This window comes from Phyllostomus discolor, chromosome 7 (assembly GCF_004126475.2).
Source record: "Phyllostomus discolor isolate MPI-MPIP mPhyDis1 chromosome 7, mPhyDis1.pri.v3, whole genome shotgun sequence".
Lineage (NCBI taxonomy): Eukaryota > Metazoa > Chordata > Mammalia > Chiroptera > Phyllostomidae > Phyllostomus > Phyllostomus discolor.
The window spans coordinates 134,311,651-134,327,897 of NC_040909.2; the positions used below are offsets into that span (position 1 = coordinate 134,311,651).

General features: G+C 58.0%; 2 protein-coding genes across 2 annotated transcripts in view; one reads left to right on the plus strand and one right to left on the minus strand.

Annotated features, from left to right (window-relative positions):
* Positions 1-7,842, minus strand: part of SLA (Src like adaptor) — a 74,236-nt gene extending 66,394 nt beyond the window's left edge. The window contains exon 1 of the mRNA XM_036031440.1: positions 7,749-7,842. The gene's annotated coding sequence lies outside the window, so the exon portion shown is untranslated. The remainder of the gene's footprint in view (positions 1-7,748) is intronic.
* TG (thyroglobulin) overlaps positions 1-15,627 on the plus strand; it is a 200,486-nt gene extending 184,859 nt beyond the window's left edge. The window contains exons 46-49 of the mRNA XM_028533893.2: positions 138-245; positions 12,693-12,827; positions 14,245-14,435; positions 15,437-15,627. Of these exons, the coding sequence (XP_028389694.1) occupies positions 138-245; positions 12,693-12,827; positions 14,245-14,435; positions 15,437-15,546 (544 nt within the window). The 3' untranslated portion in view covers positions 15,547-15,627. The remainder of the gene's footprint in view (positions 1-137; positions 246-12,692; positions 12,828-14,244; positions 14,436-15,436) is intronic.
* The last annotated feature ends 620 nt before the right edge of the window (positions 15,628-16,247 follow it).

The following is a 16,247-nucleotide window of genomic DNA, read 5'->3' on the forward strand; positions in this document are numbered from 1 at the left end:
GGGGGTGTGCTCCCTGCAGCCTGTGCAGAGGGGCTTGGTGGCCGAGGGACCCTCGCCTGGAGGAGAAGCTTTGGCCCCGCCCAGTTGTCTGTAGAGCTGTGTGTCACCAGACCCCTCCTCTGTCCTCCTTCTACCAGGGACTACTTCATCACCTGCCCCGTGATCGACACGGCCAGCCTCTGGGCAAGGACGGCCCGAGGGAACGTCTTCATGTACCACGCTCCCGAGAGCTACGGCCGCGGCAGGTGAGGTGGCTGCGAGGCTGCAGAGGGCGTTGGCGAGTGAAGGGAGTCTGTCGGGAGGGCCCTGTCACTTGGACTCCTGTGATCCCCAGGACGGCAGAGAAAAGAGGGATGGACCTAGGTACAAGTCCTGACTCAGTGACATGGGACGTGTCACGTACTCTCTGTGGGCCTCGGTTTCATCATCTGAAACGTGGGTGTAATAGTAACAGCCACTTGGTTTCATGGCATTGCAGGAAGAGAAAGCACAGCGACAGGTACAGAAAGTGCGATGGTAACTATTAACAGGTTCGCCTGCCGGGGAGAAGGCTTCAATGTTTGAGAACGGAGCACTTAGCTTTGCTTCTAGAATGACAGCATGAAAGGGTGAGGGGGCAGCAAAAGAAACATTTTGTTTGCACCTACTTTGTGTACCTTTCTCGCTCCCAGAATAGACTTAATGTACCTTATAATAAAACTCCAGCTGCAATAAAATGATCAAAATAGAGAAGAAAAACAGGAGGTAGGAGGGAAAGCAAGTCCACAGGAAGAGAGGGGACACTGGCGGGCACAGAATGCGGCCCTTACTCCTCAGGAGCCGAGGAAAAGGGTAAACAATAAAGAAGAACTAAGGTTGGGTCCCAGCTCCGGCAGCTCAGCAGCGCCCGGGCCTCCGGGAGGCATCCCCAGGTAACCGAGTGTCGGGGCTCAGCACCCAGGAGACGCCAGGGTCAGGCGGTTTGATTGTATCTGACAGTGGGAGCCCGGATGCTCCAAGGTCATCGATCACCCGTGTCTGGGGTCCGTTTTGTGTGTAGCAGGGTGGAGCTGGAGCCCCACCCCTCACCGGCTGCACAGTCTCAGGCCAGCTCCTTTGCCTCTCTGATTTCGGTGTCTTCATCTACAAAATGAGGCGAATTATCCAGCTCACACATGGCTTTCACCTGAGTTATTTTGCAACAGTTCGGCGTTAACACGCATAATTTCTCACTGCAATCGGCAATGTCTCTATAGTAGGCTTCCTAATAGCCACCTAAAGATACCAGGCCCTGACCCCTGCAACCTGTAGGAAAACGGGCTTTGCAGATGCAGTTAAGGACCTTGATGTGGGAAAATTCTCTGGGGCCACCCTTGGTTGGCCCTATGTTCAACCCTTGTTAGAGAGACGGAGGGATTCGATACGCACCAGCACCCACCCCCGGGCTGGGATAGCGAGAAATGCCTCCTCCCTCAGAGACCCCGGAGGGAGCTTGGCCCTGCGGGCACCTTGTCTGGGCCCAGGGGAACCGATCTTGGGGTTCTGGCCTCCGGAACTTCATGGCAGTAAATTTCTGTTCTTTTAAGCCACCGAGTTTGGGGCTATGGGTTGCAGCAGCCACGGGAAACCGGTGCAATGCCCAAGGCGTGCTAGCTTCCCTGAGGTTTCTCCTGCTTTCTCCTGGTTGCTCGGTTTATACAGCGCTTTACAGCATGTCTAGGACCTTGGTGAGGTCAGCAGGGTCAGTTCATCCCTGTTTAACAGATGAAGAGTCTGGGTTTCAAGGAGTTTCACGCGATGCTCCCAAATACTAGCAGTGACCTGCCCGTAGCTTCTCTGAGCCCGAGAACTCTTTTTCAACTAAAGCCCATGGTCTCTCTTCTTAGAACAGTTTATAATCTCAACCTGATCTGGCATCTCCACCTGGGTGGTGGGAGGAAAAGGAATGGGCAGGCTAGGGTTCCAGTAGGAAGACATTCAGGAGAGAGGGCGTGAGAAAGGGTGCTGATGGTGCGGGTGGACATGAAGGAGTCCTGGTAACCCTGGGGCTGCCTATGGCCAGGGAGGCCCAGGGCGGGCCGGCGTCCGCAGCGTAAGCCTTGGCCACAGCTTCCGAAGGCCAGGCTCTCGGAATGCAAGGACGCCTAGGGCAGAAGTCCTTCCGTCCGGTTCCCTGCCCCCCTCCCTTCCCAGCAGATGTTACGGCAAACGGTACAACACTTGGGCAGCAAGTTCATCGAAACCCTGAAAAAATATACACATGCCTTTCACCACCCAAATGTGCGCTGGCAAAAAATGGATAAATAAATAAGCAGTGCATCTACAGCAGGAGGTCAAAGCCAAACGAAAGGATCCACGGGATTCCAGCCAGCCCCATCGTGCTCTGTCCTCCCCCCCGGCCCCCGCCCCCGACCGCCTTTCCCGGAGCTGCCGTAGCCCAGCCCCACAGCGGTTTCCAGATTTCCAGCGACATGAACGAATGGTCTCGGGGCTCTGGAGGCCAGGATCCCAGTCTCTGACAGCCCCAGGCATTTCCTGGAAAGTAGGGGCCATCTGCCCCCTCTGCGTCTGTGTCCAAATTGCTCCTTTTCATAAGAGCACCAGTCACGTTCGAGTCAGTGCCCCCTGGGTCTTCATAGTCACGCACCCCAGGACCCAGGGCCCCTCCGGCAAGGGGAGGGGGTGTCTTAGGCGCTCAGGAAGTCATGCCGAAGCACAGAAGGTGATCTACCTGCCTCACCGGCCAGGGTGGGGGCGGGACTGGGGCCTTTCTGACCTGGTGTGCGGGCTCCTTGGGGCCCGGTGTTGCCACCTGCAAAACAGGAGTAGAGGGGCGCCCCCAGGTCTGCAGGGGGAGGGAGCGAGGCGGGGGACCCCAGCCCCTTTCTAACTGTCTCGTAGCTGAGCCTTAAGGGAAATGTCACGGTCTGCAGTTGAGAGGGTGTGAAAAGCTGGTGTGCTCACCTCGTAGGTACCTTCTAACTCTCTGTCGTTTTTGGAGGAGAGTGGTGTTCGGCACCCCCAACCCATTTTACAGGTGGACACAGTGGTGACGTGAACAGGGGAGGAAAGTATCCTGGTTGTGGCAGGGACCCCGGGTTAGAAACCAGCTCTGACCCTTGTTAGCTCGGTGACCTAGACCAGCCACATTGCCTCCTCGGTGACTCAGTTTCTTCATCTGTAAAATGGGGATGAGGAGAGTGGTACCCACTTCAGAGGGTCCCTGTGGGGATTAACCTGTACAGCAGAGGGCGCCTGGCAAACCCTAAGCGCCGAGAGCATCCTTCCTCGCACCCTCCCGGAGGCGTGCGTGACTGCCCGCCAGCGCCCCGTCCGGCTGCTCTCTCCCCACCGCAGGCACAGTGGGCGCCATCTACGGAGCAGACACCCGAACCCGTGAGTGAGCCCCGGGAGCTAGTTCAGCTCGGTGGCAGGTGTCTCGCACCGTGCCCTGGAGCCGTCACACCTCTCTCATTTATTTCTGGCTCAGGTCTACAGACTTAGGGCGCATGTGCACACCGTGCGTTCCCAGCCATCTGGCTCTCGCCTCCCTCCCCGTGAGCGCTCATTAGCTTTCCTGGCATGGCTAGTGAGCAAAACCCAACGAATTACCACTTTTTCCCCGACTGCGGTTAATGACTCACAGAGGAGTGGGGCTCTGGAACGGCTCACCTCGGTTACAGATGGGATTTTTGTCTCTGAAATGGAGGGACGAACTCTGGGAGGAAAGTCTTGACTCATTTCGAATGGGGGGAGGGGCGGGGCAGGACTCTCGGGACTAACAGTCTAGCCAGGCTCCACGGAGGATGTCAGTCCGCTCTTTGACTTGGGCAGAGGTGGCTCCGTGCGGCGGGAGAACACACTTGTTGAGGTTAATTCCATCTCTGCCACTGTGAGTGTTCTTCGTGTGAGCAGGTGCCTGCACCTCAATGTTCTTACCTATAAAATGGGTGTAGTCACACCCTCTTCTGAGTGTGAAGATGCAAGTCAATGAATGTTAAATCAAAGGCGCATTGTAGCCGTCCAATATTGGTTCTTTTCCCTTTAGGAAAAATGAGGTTCTAAGAAGAAAAAAAAAACTTAAAGGGACGGAGGAGCCAGTCGTGTTCCATGTTTCTAAGCTGCCCCAACCCTGGGAAACAGCCGTAAATTCTGGACGGAGGACGTTCTGTACAGCCCTGGGTTTGCGTTCGAGAGAGTTGCGTGCATTCCAGGGGCTTCTAACATTCCGATTCAGAATATTATCTTTCTCGTCGACCGCCGGGGTGTTGGAGTTAGCAAACCAAAGAAAATAATCCTTGGTGTCTGGATTCTTGAATTGGGTCCATTGGCCTGGCCACGTCCTGTGTTGCGAACGAGGTTATTTCCTAGCAAAGACAGAGCCCGTCATGTCCTGAACCTGACCACGCCAGCCTGGAGATCCGGGTAAGCTGCTGGTGTGCGTTCTGTTCCGCACCGGCTCAGCAGATACTTACTCCTGCCTTCTGAGCCCCTGGTCCCCTTCTAGACCCTAGAGACAGAACAGCTGGTGGGACAGCCTCTGGGAACTGGCACCGCGTGAGGGACCAACCGGGGCTGATGAGTGTCCAGCCCCGGGTGCAGGGTGGGGTGCAGGGAACAGGCAGCACGCACCTGAGTACGCAGGGCTGGTCCAGACCACCGCCCTGGGGAGGGGGCAGGGAAAGGCCTGTCATGCTTGAGGGTGAAGGAGGGGCCCAGGAGGTGGAGTCTGTTGAAGAAAAGGGAAGTGGCGGGCGATTCAGGGGGCAAAAAGGGTCTTGGAGTTCCCATGGAGGTTTATAAACAAGGATGTGCAAAAAAGCAGTGTTTTATCTGAGTGTGATGGAAAGGCGCTGGAGATTTTTAAGAAGACACAGTATACAGAATGCCCATTGGTCTTTTCTTACACGTTTAAAACGCAGCTCTGTAAAAGCCAAGTGGTTTTTAAGTAGAATGTAGAACAGAAACCCTGATTTCCCATGCATTGGTCAGTTAGTTCATCAGAAAATCCAGTTAAAATGGGGGCTCGTGGAAAATGAGTGAGATAGGGTTCCACCTCACACCTTCAGGTTTCGCCCTAAGCACGCACGCGTGTTCAGCCGGCATTGCTCCAGCCCAGAGCCAGAGGCGTGAGCAGGTGAATGCCGTTTGGAGCTCTCCACTTGAATTCCTTGCAAAAGCAGCAACGTAACGCGTGGTCTGTGACTGCCAGTCTTGCTTTCTTGAAAGTAGGGCATCCACGTGATATGTGATTAAGCTCTCCAATTGCAATAACAAACACGACGGGGTAAACAGTCAGAGACAAACACAGTTGGCTCTGGGTAAACACCAAGTTTCCTGGTGGGAATGATGCTTTGGGCCAGGAAAGTTCAGCCTCTTCTGAGCCACAGTTCTCCGTGCTGTATGTCGGGAATAAAAGGTCTGGGTTAATCCAGCAAGGCCATGGAAAGCTTCGGTGGTGCTGCCAGACGATAAATCACCCCGCTCCGCTGGGCTTCAGGGAATTAGGGAAGTATTGCAAGCATTTCACTTGGGGCAGGAGGTGGGACCGTAGTATTTTAAGTACATTGGGGAGCTCATTTTTTAAAAGAAATTGTGTAGGAATCCTTTTGAGGAACAGAAGCGGTTGGTCCATAATTCACAGGCAGAATTCAAAGTTTTGCACGTTAGGTGTGTCCAGAGAGAAGCACTTGGACAGGCTGCTCCATGCAAGAGACTTAGCAAAGTTTCGGCCCCTGGACAGAAAAGCCTGGGAAGCAGGGGGATTTTCATTCCCCTGGTTCCCGCATTTCCTTTGGAGGAAGTTATCTAGAGATGCCAGCTGCAGATAAGAAGGGGAGCCTGTTTTATGGGAATGAGGTCAATAAACTTCCTCCTACAGACAGAACAACAGACTCTCCAACTGGTCTAATCAGATGGGCCCGAGGGAGGGGCCTTCTTGCAGCCTAAGCCTCTGGAACCCATTTTCCCTAGAAGAACCACATCCATCGTGCAAGATAGAGCCTGCCCACTGTCTCCCCTCACCTCAGGGGTGGCCCAGTTCAACCCGTCTTCCCAGCTCAGCTCCTTGTGTCAGCATGGCCAAGGTCGAGGGCGTTCCTTTGGTGACACCATCTCAGTCACAGCGCTCCCTGATTAGCTCCTGGTGTTCGCCAGTGAGGGTCCCTGGTGCTGGCGGCAGAGCTCTCGTCAGAGGCTGGTGCAATGAATAACCTCTGCAGTGTGTGGCCCCCACCTGCAGGATTTAAGGCGAGGGGGGTGGCTGAAAGGTAAGGTGGGGGGGGGGGATGTCATGTAGAAAGGACCAGCCTCTGCCTTTCCCGGACAACTCAGGGACCCTGAGATTTGTCACTTCCAATCTTTATTCTCCCACCACGCCAGGAATGGCTCTACAGGAAAGGCAGCTTGCAAATCGCCTACTTAGAAAAGGCCGATGTCCCCATCCCCTTTAAGAGGTGGCCCTCAATTCCTGTGGCCTCAGTGATCACACCTTTGACAGAACCGGAACCGGAAGGACCTTAGTGAGCATGTCATTTTGTAATTCCAAGATGCTCAGTTTTTCTGGACCAGGAACAATTCCAGTTTCACCTTGCAGCGTCGTGACGCACTTCTCAGCACAACGCATGAGGCCCGGAGTGCTGGGGGCTGTGACCTGTCACAGCGGCTCCCAGGCAGCCACCCCCTCGCCCAGTCACAGCTCCTGTCCCCACCCCACACAGAGCATAGAACCCCCTGCACGCCGTCACACGCTCTGGGTCTCTGCCCGAAACACCCCGCCCCCCGGGGCCCCCGGCTGAACCCCTGCTCCCCTGCCGGGGCCTCGGTCAGCTGGGATTCCATCTCTCTGACCTTCTATACACTCCTCTCCATCGCCTTGTCTGAAACAAATAATATCACCTTTCTCTCTCCTTTTAGGGCCCATTGTAAATATTTCTATCATTCGATATCTGTCTATCTGTCACATTATCTATCTATCAATCACACAACTCACGGCATTTTGAGTTGTGTTTTTTTTGTAATGCTGACTACTTCGCATTTCGTGTTAGGCCGAAGCTCCCTCCCAGAGTGGCTGGCGTACCCTCCTTTCTCCCCAGCACCGCTCAGAGGGGACCCACGGTGAACTTCCACCCAGCGTAGCCCCGGAGTGGTCTTGTCCCGATATCCTGTGTCTGGCCACCGTCCTCTCCGAACTACATTCGCGTCCTGAGGCTGAACCACACACAGTCGCCCCTCGGGCCACATGGCTGGTCAGCTCTTCCCAGCCGGGCCAACTGTCACCTCACCAGCACGGGCCAGTCCTCCTCGGGCAGCTGTCTGTACGTCATAAAGGAGACCCACACACCCTGTCTCTGTGAGCCTCTGGTGGCACCATGTGGGGGGCTAGACGGGGCTGATCAGACCCATTGGACAGATAGAAACCCCAGGGCTCAGAGCGCCGGCGCTGGAGGGGGGCTTCAACCGAGCCCACTCGGCTTGGGCAGGGGGCATCCCAGGCCCCGCACACAGGTCTGACAGTGAGAAGGTCCAGACCTGGCCAGAGAGCAGGACAGGCAACCGTCAGACTTGGGAAGATCTGACCCAAGACCACAGACGACCGCTGAAAGCTACTAAGTGAAACCAGCAGGACACACGCCCCTCTCACTGCAGCGGGTTTGTGTATCCGACTGGTCAGCGACCAGACGCGGCGCAGAGCGGAGAGGCCGAGTCCACGTGCAGGGACCGTCTGCCCCCAGACGTCACACGCGCCGCTATCGAGTTCCTCCTGTTACCTGGTCAGGCCCGGTGTTTGCTCCTGCGTCTCCTCCTGCTGGGGCTGCATCCGGATCCCCTGTTCTCCCCGCAGAGGGTCCTGGGACTCCCAGCCAGGGCCCCGACTCCCTGCAGGCTTGGTCCTCCGCCCCCAAATGCCGTCACCCGAGGTTCCCACCGCCTGTCCCTCCTCCAGATGTCTGCCTTAAACTGCTCAAAATAACTCCGGCATCCTGATAACCATCAGCCCTGCCGAGGAAAAAACAAAACAGAAGCCCTCGAGCCACAGCGCATCAGACGGACTGGAATGCCAGGCCTGGCCCCCGCAGCCGTGCTCCGCGGCCTTCCTGGGTCGCTCACCGGCGGCGGTGGGCCGGCCCCGGGTCCCACCGGTTCTCGAGGGCCAACGTGCATGTCTTTCCCCAGCCCAGTGTTCCGTGACATCTGTTGGTAATTTGAAATTGTCTATGGCGGGAGTGTTGACACCGTGGAAAGGGCACATGTGACAGAGGAGGACCTCTCACTACGCCGCCGTGCAGACCAGCCATCAGACGGGCACCAGCCCGCCTCCGGCACAGCTCTTCCTGAGAACATGATGGATGCCACGTCACCTCGCCTGGCAGAGACTCACATGTGCCACGTCACACCGCTTCCCATGCAATACCAAGGAACTGGCGGCCTTCTGAAACCCTGGAATGCAACCCCCAGGTTAAAGACCGCCCCGCCCCCATTCTTCAGCTTTCAGGTATTTCTTCTCCCAGGAAAAATGGAAAAATAGGCACGTGAGCCAGAACCTGGGCCAGAGATTTGAAATATTTTATTGCAAAACCTAATTCAATGCTTGGAACATGAATGTGTCACCATTTTACAGATAGGGACACTGAGGCCCAGAGAGGTTATGTGTCTTGTTTAAGATTTTCCAGACACTAGGCCATCGACTTAGGATTTGAACTGGGGACACTGGCCTTGAAAGTTTGTCTCTGTCCATTCGAAAAGCAGCTTTCTTCGGAAGAAGCGGTAGTCAAGGCCACCGTGGGGGGGCAGAAGGACGCCCCCCAAAGTGCCCACATCCTAATCCCCTGACCCTGTGACTCTGTGACCTTCCACGGCAAAGGGACTCGGCGGATGCGATCGAGGTGAAGGACCTTGAGACAGCAGACTGCCCAGGGTCATCTCGGTGGGCCTGATCTCACGACATGGTCCCTGAGAGCAGAATAGCAGCAGAGGACACTGTCGGAGAGTGAGGCGTGCGAAGGACCGGACCCCCTCGCTGGCTCTGAGGAAGGGGACTGCGGGTGGCGGCTGCCGGACGCTCGGGATGGCCCTCGGTCTACAGCCCGGGAGGAAAGGGGAACTTGGGCCCTCCAGCTCTAGGAACTGACTTGTCGCAACCCCCACGGGGAGGCGGGTCCTGCTCAAGGCCTCCAGAAGGAATGACACTCTGACTTCAGCCCAGTGAGATGGAGGCGGGACTTCCGGCCTCCAGAAACTCCAAGGTAGTGTATGGGTGCGCCCTTTGAAGCGACCGTGCACATGGCGACTTCTTAGGGCAGCGGTGCAGCGAACACAGCGCTTTCCATAAAGGGCCTCGTCAGAAAAGGGCCATTTCCCCTTCCGCCCACCCGGAGAGGAAGGAGCGGGCCCCAGGGGTTCAGCAAAGGTGGTCCCTGTTGCTTCCCTGGTTTCTCTGCTGCCGGCTGCAAGGGGGCAGCTCTGAGGAGGTGCAGACTTCCACGGGACCAGTGGTGACGGGAGAGGAAACCCACGCAGTGAGGCGGGTGGGGACAACAGGCCTTGGAGCCACAGCCTGGGGCTGAAGTCATGGCATCATTCACCCTGAGTAGCTGTGGGGCCTTGCCAGAAAACAGCGTCTGTGAGCCCACGTTTCCTCCCGTGCAAAAACTCAGCTAACGACTCTCGTAATACCTGTGTATGGGGGCCTGGAGGTAGTACAAGTGAAAGTGATTTTTCACCTGCCCTGTGTGGGTTTGTGCGAGATGGGGCTTCTGTGGGCCTTGTTACAACTTCCATCTTCCTGGCACTCTTTGCTCTGTGTTCCTTTTCCCTTTGCAGACCTTCCAACAACGCTCAGAACTCAGCTCCTGAGTATCTTTTGGTGACCCTCAGCGCCCCGCCCACAGGGAGAGCCCACAGAGCACAGAGTGAGGCCAGGGCCCTCCGCTCTGAATCCCGGCTCCCCGTGTCTCCGGCGTGTGTCTCCTCTCTCTCCTGAGCCTCGCTGCCTGGAAAGCAGGCAGGCGATGCATGCACGGGCCCGCTGGTCCTGGATGTCGGTGTTCACAGGCCTCCCGGGTCCCTGGCGCATCGCAGGTGCGTCTCGGGAACCGGCAGCTGTGATGGGCTGAGCAGAGCTAGCGGCAGAACAGGCCGGCTTGGTGCCTGCAGGATCGGCTCTTTCCTGAGCTCGAACACAACAGTCCTGGCCCTGGATGTGGGCTCTGCTCTTCAGGCCCCAGGAGCCTGTACATTTTTATGGCCCGGCCCCTTTCTGCTTTCCTCTCGGGAGCAAAGCCGACCCCACTCTGAGGGGGCCCAGGGGGCCTGGCGATGCAGTGCTGCACCCCGTGGTTCTTACTCTCCCCCATCCCGACCGACTGCAGCTGGTCCCGTAGCTCACACACGTCCCCTCTCCCTCCTACCAGGCCCCCCGGTGTCAGGGCCCCGTGTGGACACAGTACTACTACACCCGTTATCATGCCTGGCCTTGGTAAAAGCAGTTTTTTTTGAGGAGCGGCCACATGCTGTGGCTGGTTCGGTCTGGTTTTTCATGATGAGGAAACTGAGGCGTGGAGAAGTCAGATGACACCCAGTTATACAGGCAGTAAGCGGCTGAGCTGGGTCTCAGCTGAGTGACTCAAGCTGCTGCCTGTCACGTGTACACCTGGTGGTGACACTCGTGGTCCTAGGAGGCATTCCGGCTCTTGAGTCCCTCAGAAGTTCCCTTGGCCATCGGGCCCCAGCCCCGTCCCTACTGGTCCCCACGGTCCCCAGCCTCGCTCGAGAACCCCCTTTCCTAGTCTGGGGGGACAGCAGGGATTCACTCTGAGTCAGAGCCGCGGCCACACTGCGTGTTCATGAAGTGTCCTCCTTCGTACTCAGCCAGTCTCTGCCCGACCTGCTTTTATCTGGGTGCCACCCAGTCTGAGGCTGTCCCCAGGACGCGTGTCCACCAGGTGCTCCGCGCCTCCTACCACGCAGAGGAGATGCGCCGGCGACCCTCTGCACCCTGCTCAGGGTTTCTGCTGTTACCTGGGCGACGGCCGGTTGCATCAGGGAGGAGGAAGAGCTGGGCCACGCTGCGTTTGCCTTCGAGGTGCCCACTCCACACACCATCTTGCCCCGGTTTCCCCATCGTCCCCGTGAGGCGGGCATTCAGACACCTGTTCCGTGGACGAGGACGCAGGGGTCAGGGAGGTCTGGTAACTTGCCAGACGTCACCCACCTGAACACAGAGGGAGGAGCCACGCCCTGGGCCTTTGGGCTAGCATTGTGCTTCCTAGCAACACCCCGATCTGACTCCGTCGTTCAGCTTCCTGTGTGTCTCTGGGTAAACGGAGAAACCTCTCTGGACCTGGTTTTCCTTGTCAGAAAAATTAGAGACTGGCTCTTGAGATAAGTTTGGCACCAACTATAAGGTCAGAAAACACAGTCTTCATGTAAGACCACGTCCGTTCTGGCCCCGAGTGCAAGTTCAAAGGAGTCCCCACACCACCCTCAGTTTGATCATTCACTAGCAGGTCACACAGACCTCCCCGGGAGCTGCTGTACTGGTGGGGACGGTTGTCACAGGGAAGGGTGCAGACGTGGGTCAGCAGAGGAAGAGCGGCAGAGTCGGAGCCCGGGGTGGGGGCGGGGTTCCCAGCGCAAAGCTCCGCCACTGTCTCTTGTGGACTTAGGAGGGGCCACTCTCTCTCAACATCGTTGTGACAGCACATACTGAGTAGTGCCACTCAGGAGTTGCGCCTGAACTTGGTGTTTGAAGGTTTCACTGGGGACCGGTTGGTTGGTTGATGGCCCAGGTGGTTAATCTCAGTCTGCAGGTTGGCTGGGACCGTGTGACTCAGATCCCCCATTCTAAGTTGCACAGTCAGTGTTTTGGCACGGCCAGCCCCCACCCCCCTCGGTAGGATGTGGTCACACGTACTAGGCGATCTGGTGTGGCCAGCCTTTTCCTAAACAGAGACACTCCCATCAGGGATGACATCGATCCCCCCCCAGACACAAAGGACAAAGGCCAGACCTCTCTTTGGGGAAAGCCAAATTCTTTACTGTTCACCTATAAAGCCCCTCCCAGCGCCCCCACTCTCCCACTGCTCAGTCCCAGGGCCCCACGCACCCCCGGGCTGGTCTCCCCGGTGCCAGCTCCAGCTCTGTCCACTCAAACCACTCGCCTGGCCTCCACATCTTCATCTCCTTCCTGCCCACAGCTTGTTAGGTATTCATTCCGCCATAGAGTACACTTACATTTAGCAGCCGGCTGCTGTGTGCAGGCCCTGTACCGGGGTGGGCCGCACGGGCGCACGTCAGCCTTGAAGAGCCGGGCGTGTGCGCACCGTGTGTGAACAAGGGCCGGCACCGAGAAGGGCTCAAACTACAGGCCGCTCCGAACTAACAGGTGTTCGGCTGATACCGTGAGTCCCATGGCTGGAGCACGGTCGAACAAATGTTCTCTCGGACAGCCACTTAGGGGACTGTTCCCAGAGACTTGGGCGATCGGCGTGGCGTTTGCTTTAACCAACAGGCCACAGGCCTGCCCCGCGGGGGCCGCCGCACGGAAGGTCCAGCCAGACCGCAGCTGAACCGGGCGCTAAACGGAAGCCCAGACGCGAAGAGAGGAAAGTCCCCATTTGGGGAGGAATGTTGGTTTCCAGCTCATCCGGTTTTTCCAGCAGTGTCCTGCCCTCATCACCTTTGCTTCCCCTCCTTTCCACGTGTTTTCGCAGCCTGGAGTTGCTGGCCGACGTCCAGTACGCCTTCGGACTGCCCTTTCACCCTGCCTGCGAGGGGCGGTTCACCCGGGAGGAGAGAGGCGTGTCCCTGCAGGTCATGCAGTACTTTTCCAACTTCGTCCGCTCCGGGTGAGTGGACCGTGGCACCCCGACGCCCTCATGTGCTCCCCTGCCCCCACACTGCACACGGGCCCTGGTTGGCATGGACGGCTTCGTGTCTGTCTCCCTCCACTGGGCAGTCGCCTGCCCCCGGTCTCTCTGGCTCGGTCTCCCCTTTCTGGCCAAAACTTCCTTTGCGTAGATTCATCTCGGCAAAGCACAGTTTCAGTCTGACTCTGCCTTGTGCAGCCGCATTTGACGGCCCTTGACCAGGGTTTCTCAGCCCCAGCACTGTGGACCCCGGGGCCGGGCAGCTGTCTGTGCTGGGGGCTGTCCCGGGCCCCATAGTCTGCTTGGCCTGCACCGTCCCAGCCGTGAGCACTGCAGCTGTCTCGGACCCTGCCAGATGTCCCCTGGAAGGCAGAGTCACCCGAGCTGAGAACCACTGTGTTGGATCATTAGATTAAGTGAAAAAGCTCCAGACTCATCCTCCTCTGCCTCCAGCCGCCCCCACACGCCGCTCCTCCAGCCCCTGTAGCAGACCGGCTGCTCCGCCTCCCGGGTTGTCTCCTGCTGCCCCTCCCACTGGCAGCCCGCCTCTGTCCCTTTGCCCCCTTGCCATACACGCATTGGTCCCCTAGCACGGTCCCCGGACCCCCGGAAAGGTAAAAGGTCAACAAGTCACGTTTCAGAGACCAGCTACTGGCAGTCGGAAACGAAAAATCCAACCCCAATTGAAAGCAGGACAACAGAGAACTTGACACAGTGTCTTGTGGGAGTTAAATGGAAAGGCCTTTTAATTTGGAACTTGAAAATGTTTCACTGCGGATGTGACACGGGGAGCATGTGGGAGCCGGGGCAGGGGCGAGAGACGCCCCTGGCCTGGTGAATGTCAGATGGTCAGGTGGGGCTGGGGTGCGGCTAGCGTAGGGGAGACAGGCGGCTACTCTAGGAGGGGGTTCTGGGTGACAAGTCTGAGAAGGAGCCTGTTTCGGGGGGCATGTGACATCCTCTTTCCAAAGGAAGTTGACCTGCAGGTGGCAGACACATTTGCCTGGCTCGAGGCCCGCCCACCCTCCCTCCCAGGCCTGCGGCAGACAGAGGCATCCCAGAGACCAGCCTCGGGGTCCAGATTAAAGGACCCCAGGGCAGACAGGGGCACAGTGGCCTCTTGAGCACTCAGAAACGCAGAAAGGCATGGCCAGGTCCTGAGCGGGGTGCTGCTGGGTCGCGACCTCCGGTCTTCCTCTCCCAGAGATGGCCCGAGGGTGCGAGTCCGGGGCCTTCAGGCCTTTAGCCATCTGTAGCACAGCCGTTACATCCTGCTGGGACCCCCAAAGAGGCGCGAGCGGGCCGTGAGAGACCATGTGCCGGTGGAAGTGACCCCCAGGGATGGAAGGAGAGACAGCCTTCCTTCACGGGTGTCTCACTCTTCCCCTCCTCCCAGAAACCCCAACTACCCGCACGAGTTCTCGCGGAAGGCGCCTGGGTTTGCAGCCCCCTGGCCCGACTTCGTCCCGGGTGCCGACGGCGAGAACTACAAGGAGTTCAGCGCCCTGCTCCCCAACCGCCGGGGCCTGAAAAGGGCCGACTGCGCGTTCTGGTCCAAGTACATCAGGTCCCTGAAGGCACCTGCAGGTAGGGGAGCCTGGAGCAGGTGGGGCCAGGTGGAGGGCGGGCGGGTGGTCGATGCTCGGCATTTCCTGCTGTGTGTTGGCTGAGCGTGCTGGAGCCACCCGGTCACTGGGGGGCTGTCAGCACAGCTGCCTCCCGTGAGGAGCTCCCAGCCTGGGCACTCCTCTTTGCCAAGGGCCTCCTGTTCTGCTGGGGGCAGGAGGGGGATGCGAGAGAGAGAGAGAGAGAGGACACTGCGGGGTAGGGGGGCTGCGGGACAGTCGAGTGGGGAGCCAGCCTGCTGCATTGGTGTCCGGAGAGAAGGTAGGACCTCGAGCCTCCTCCTCCTCGCTGCCCTTGAAGGGCTGGGTAAAGCAGCTTGGGGAGTGAGCTCTAGCCAGGGGAGAAGCGGGGATTCTATCCCTTCCTGTTGAAGTGGACTTCCTGTCGAAGAGAACTTCCTCTTGGAGAGAACTTCCTGTTGAAGAGGTGCCACGGGGACAACGGGAACCATAACAAGGCCACTGGGAGTATCAAGATACAAGCAATGCCCTTGAGAAGCTTTGAGAGGGAGGGGGAGGGAGGGACCGAACCCAGTGGCTGGCCGTGAGCTTCCTGGTGCTGGCCGGAAGTCTGCCCAGAAGTCTGCCCAGAAGTCTGCCCGGAGCGAGGGCTGGGCAGTCTTCTCAGGGAAGGGTACTGGGCTGAGTGTTTCACAACGGCAGGAGGTCTTCACGCAGAGATCCCGTAAGAGTGGCGCATTTGTCAGGGAAGGGACCTTGTCCAGTACCTTCTGGACGCTCAACCCTGCTTTTACCTTCTAAGACCCAGAGGCAGTCTGTCAATGCACCCAAGTCCCATTGCACCCTCCGCTCGTCCCTACGGCCAGGCTCTTTGGAAACACCCTCTGTAGGGTGTCAGCAGGGAGCGCCCTTCAGAGGCTTGGGTCTCTCCGGGTCAGAGAGAGAGTGACGAGGGAGGAAAGCCCGGACCTGGAGGGGATCAGCCTCGCCCCCATGTTTCAGATGAAGCCGAGGATGGGCTGTCCGCACTCGGTGAGGAGGAAGAGCCGCCGGCGGGCTCCGGCCCGGGAGAAGACCTCCCAGATCCAGGCTCCAAGAGCTACAGCAAGTGACCAGCCCCTGGCGCCTCCACCCATTCTGCTGACCCCCCCACCCCACCCCAGGCTGCCACCCCAGGCACCTCATTGTCTAAAACAGCCCCTAGCCCTCAATAAAGTGTCTACTTGCAGTCACACAATGGTGACTCTGATTTCTTCATTCAAGGCTATCCTTGGGAAATGCCAAACTGTGTCTTAATAATCTTCCAGTCTTACCCCATCTTCCTGCGGTTTGCACCCCGGGCTACCCTCTGCCACTTGCTTCCAACAAATGTTTCTGTAGCGTCCTCTGTGCAGCAGGCTCTGTGCTGGGTGCTGGGGAGGCGAGAGGCCCGCCCTCCAGCAGGAGAGGAGAGGAGAGAAGCTGAACAGACACCGGGCCCAGGGACCCAGCGAGGGCAGGCCCGGAGTCCTGCCTGAGTGTTAGAAAGGGCTCTGTTGTGAAGGTTCCAGAAAGGAGGCAGGAGAGCCACTAGGATGGCACAGTATTCTGAGCAAGAGGCGATGAGCTGAACCGAGGCGGAGGGGGTAGGAATGGGGCAAGGGGCGTGTCTGAGAGAACCCTCTAGGAAGAAGCATTGCCGGGACTTCACTGAATGTGAGGGGCACGTGCAAGGAGATGGGATCAGGACCCCGGCTTTTGGCGGATTTGGGTTCCCAGATAAGCAACTGACTTTATCACTCGCCCTCCTAAGGGACACACTTGTGAAGGCAAA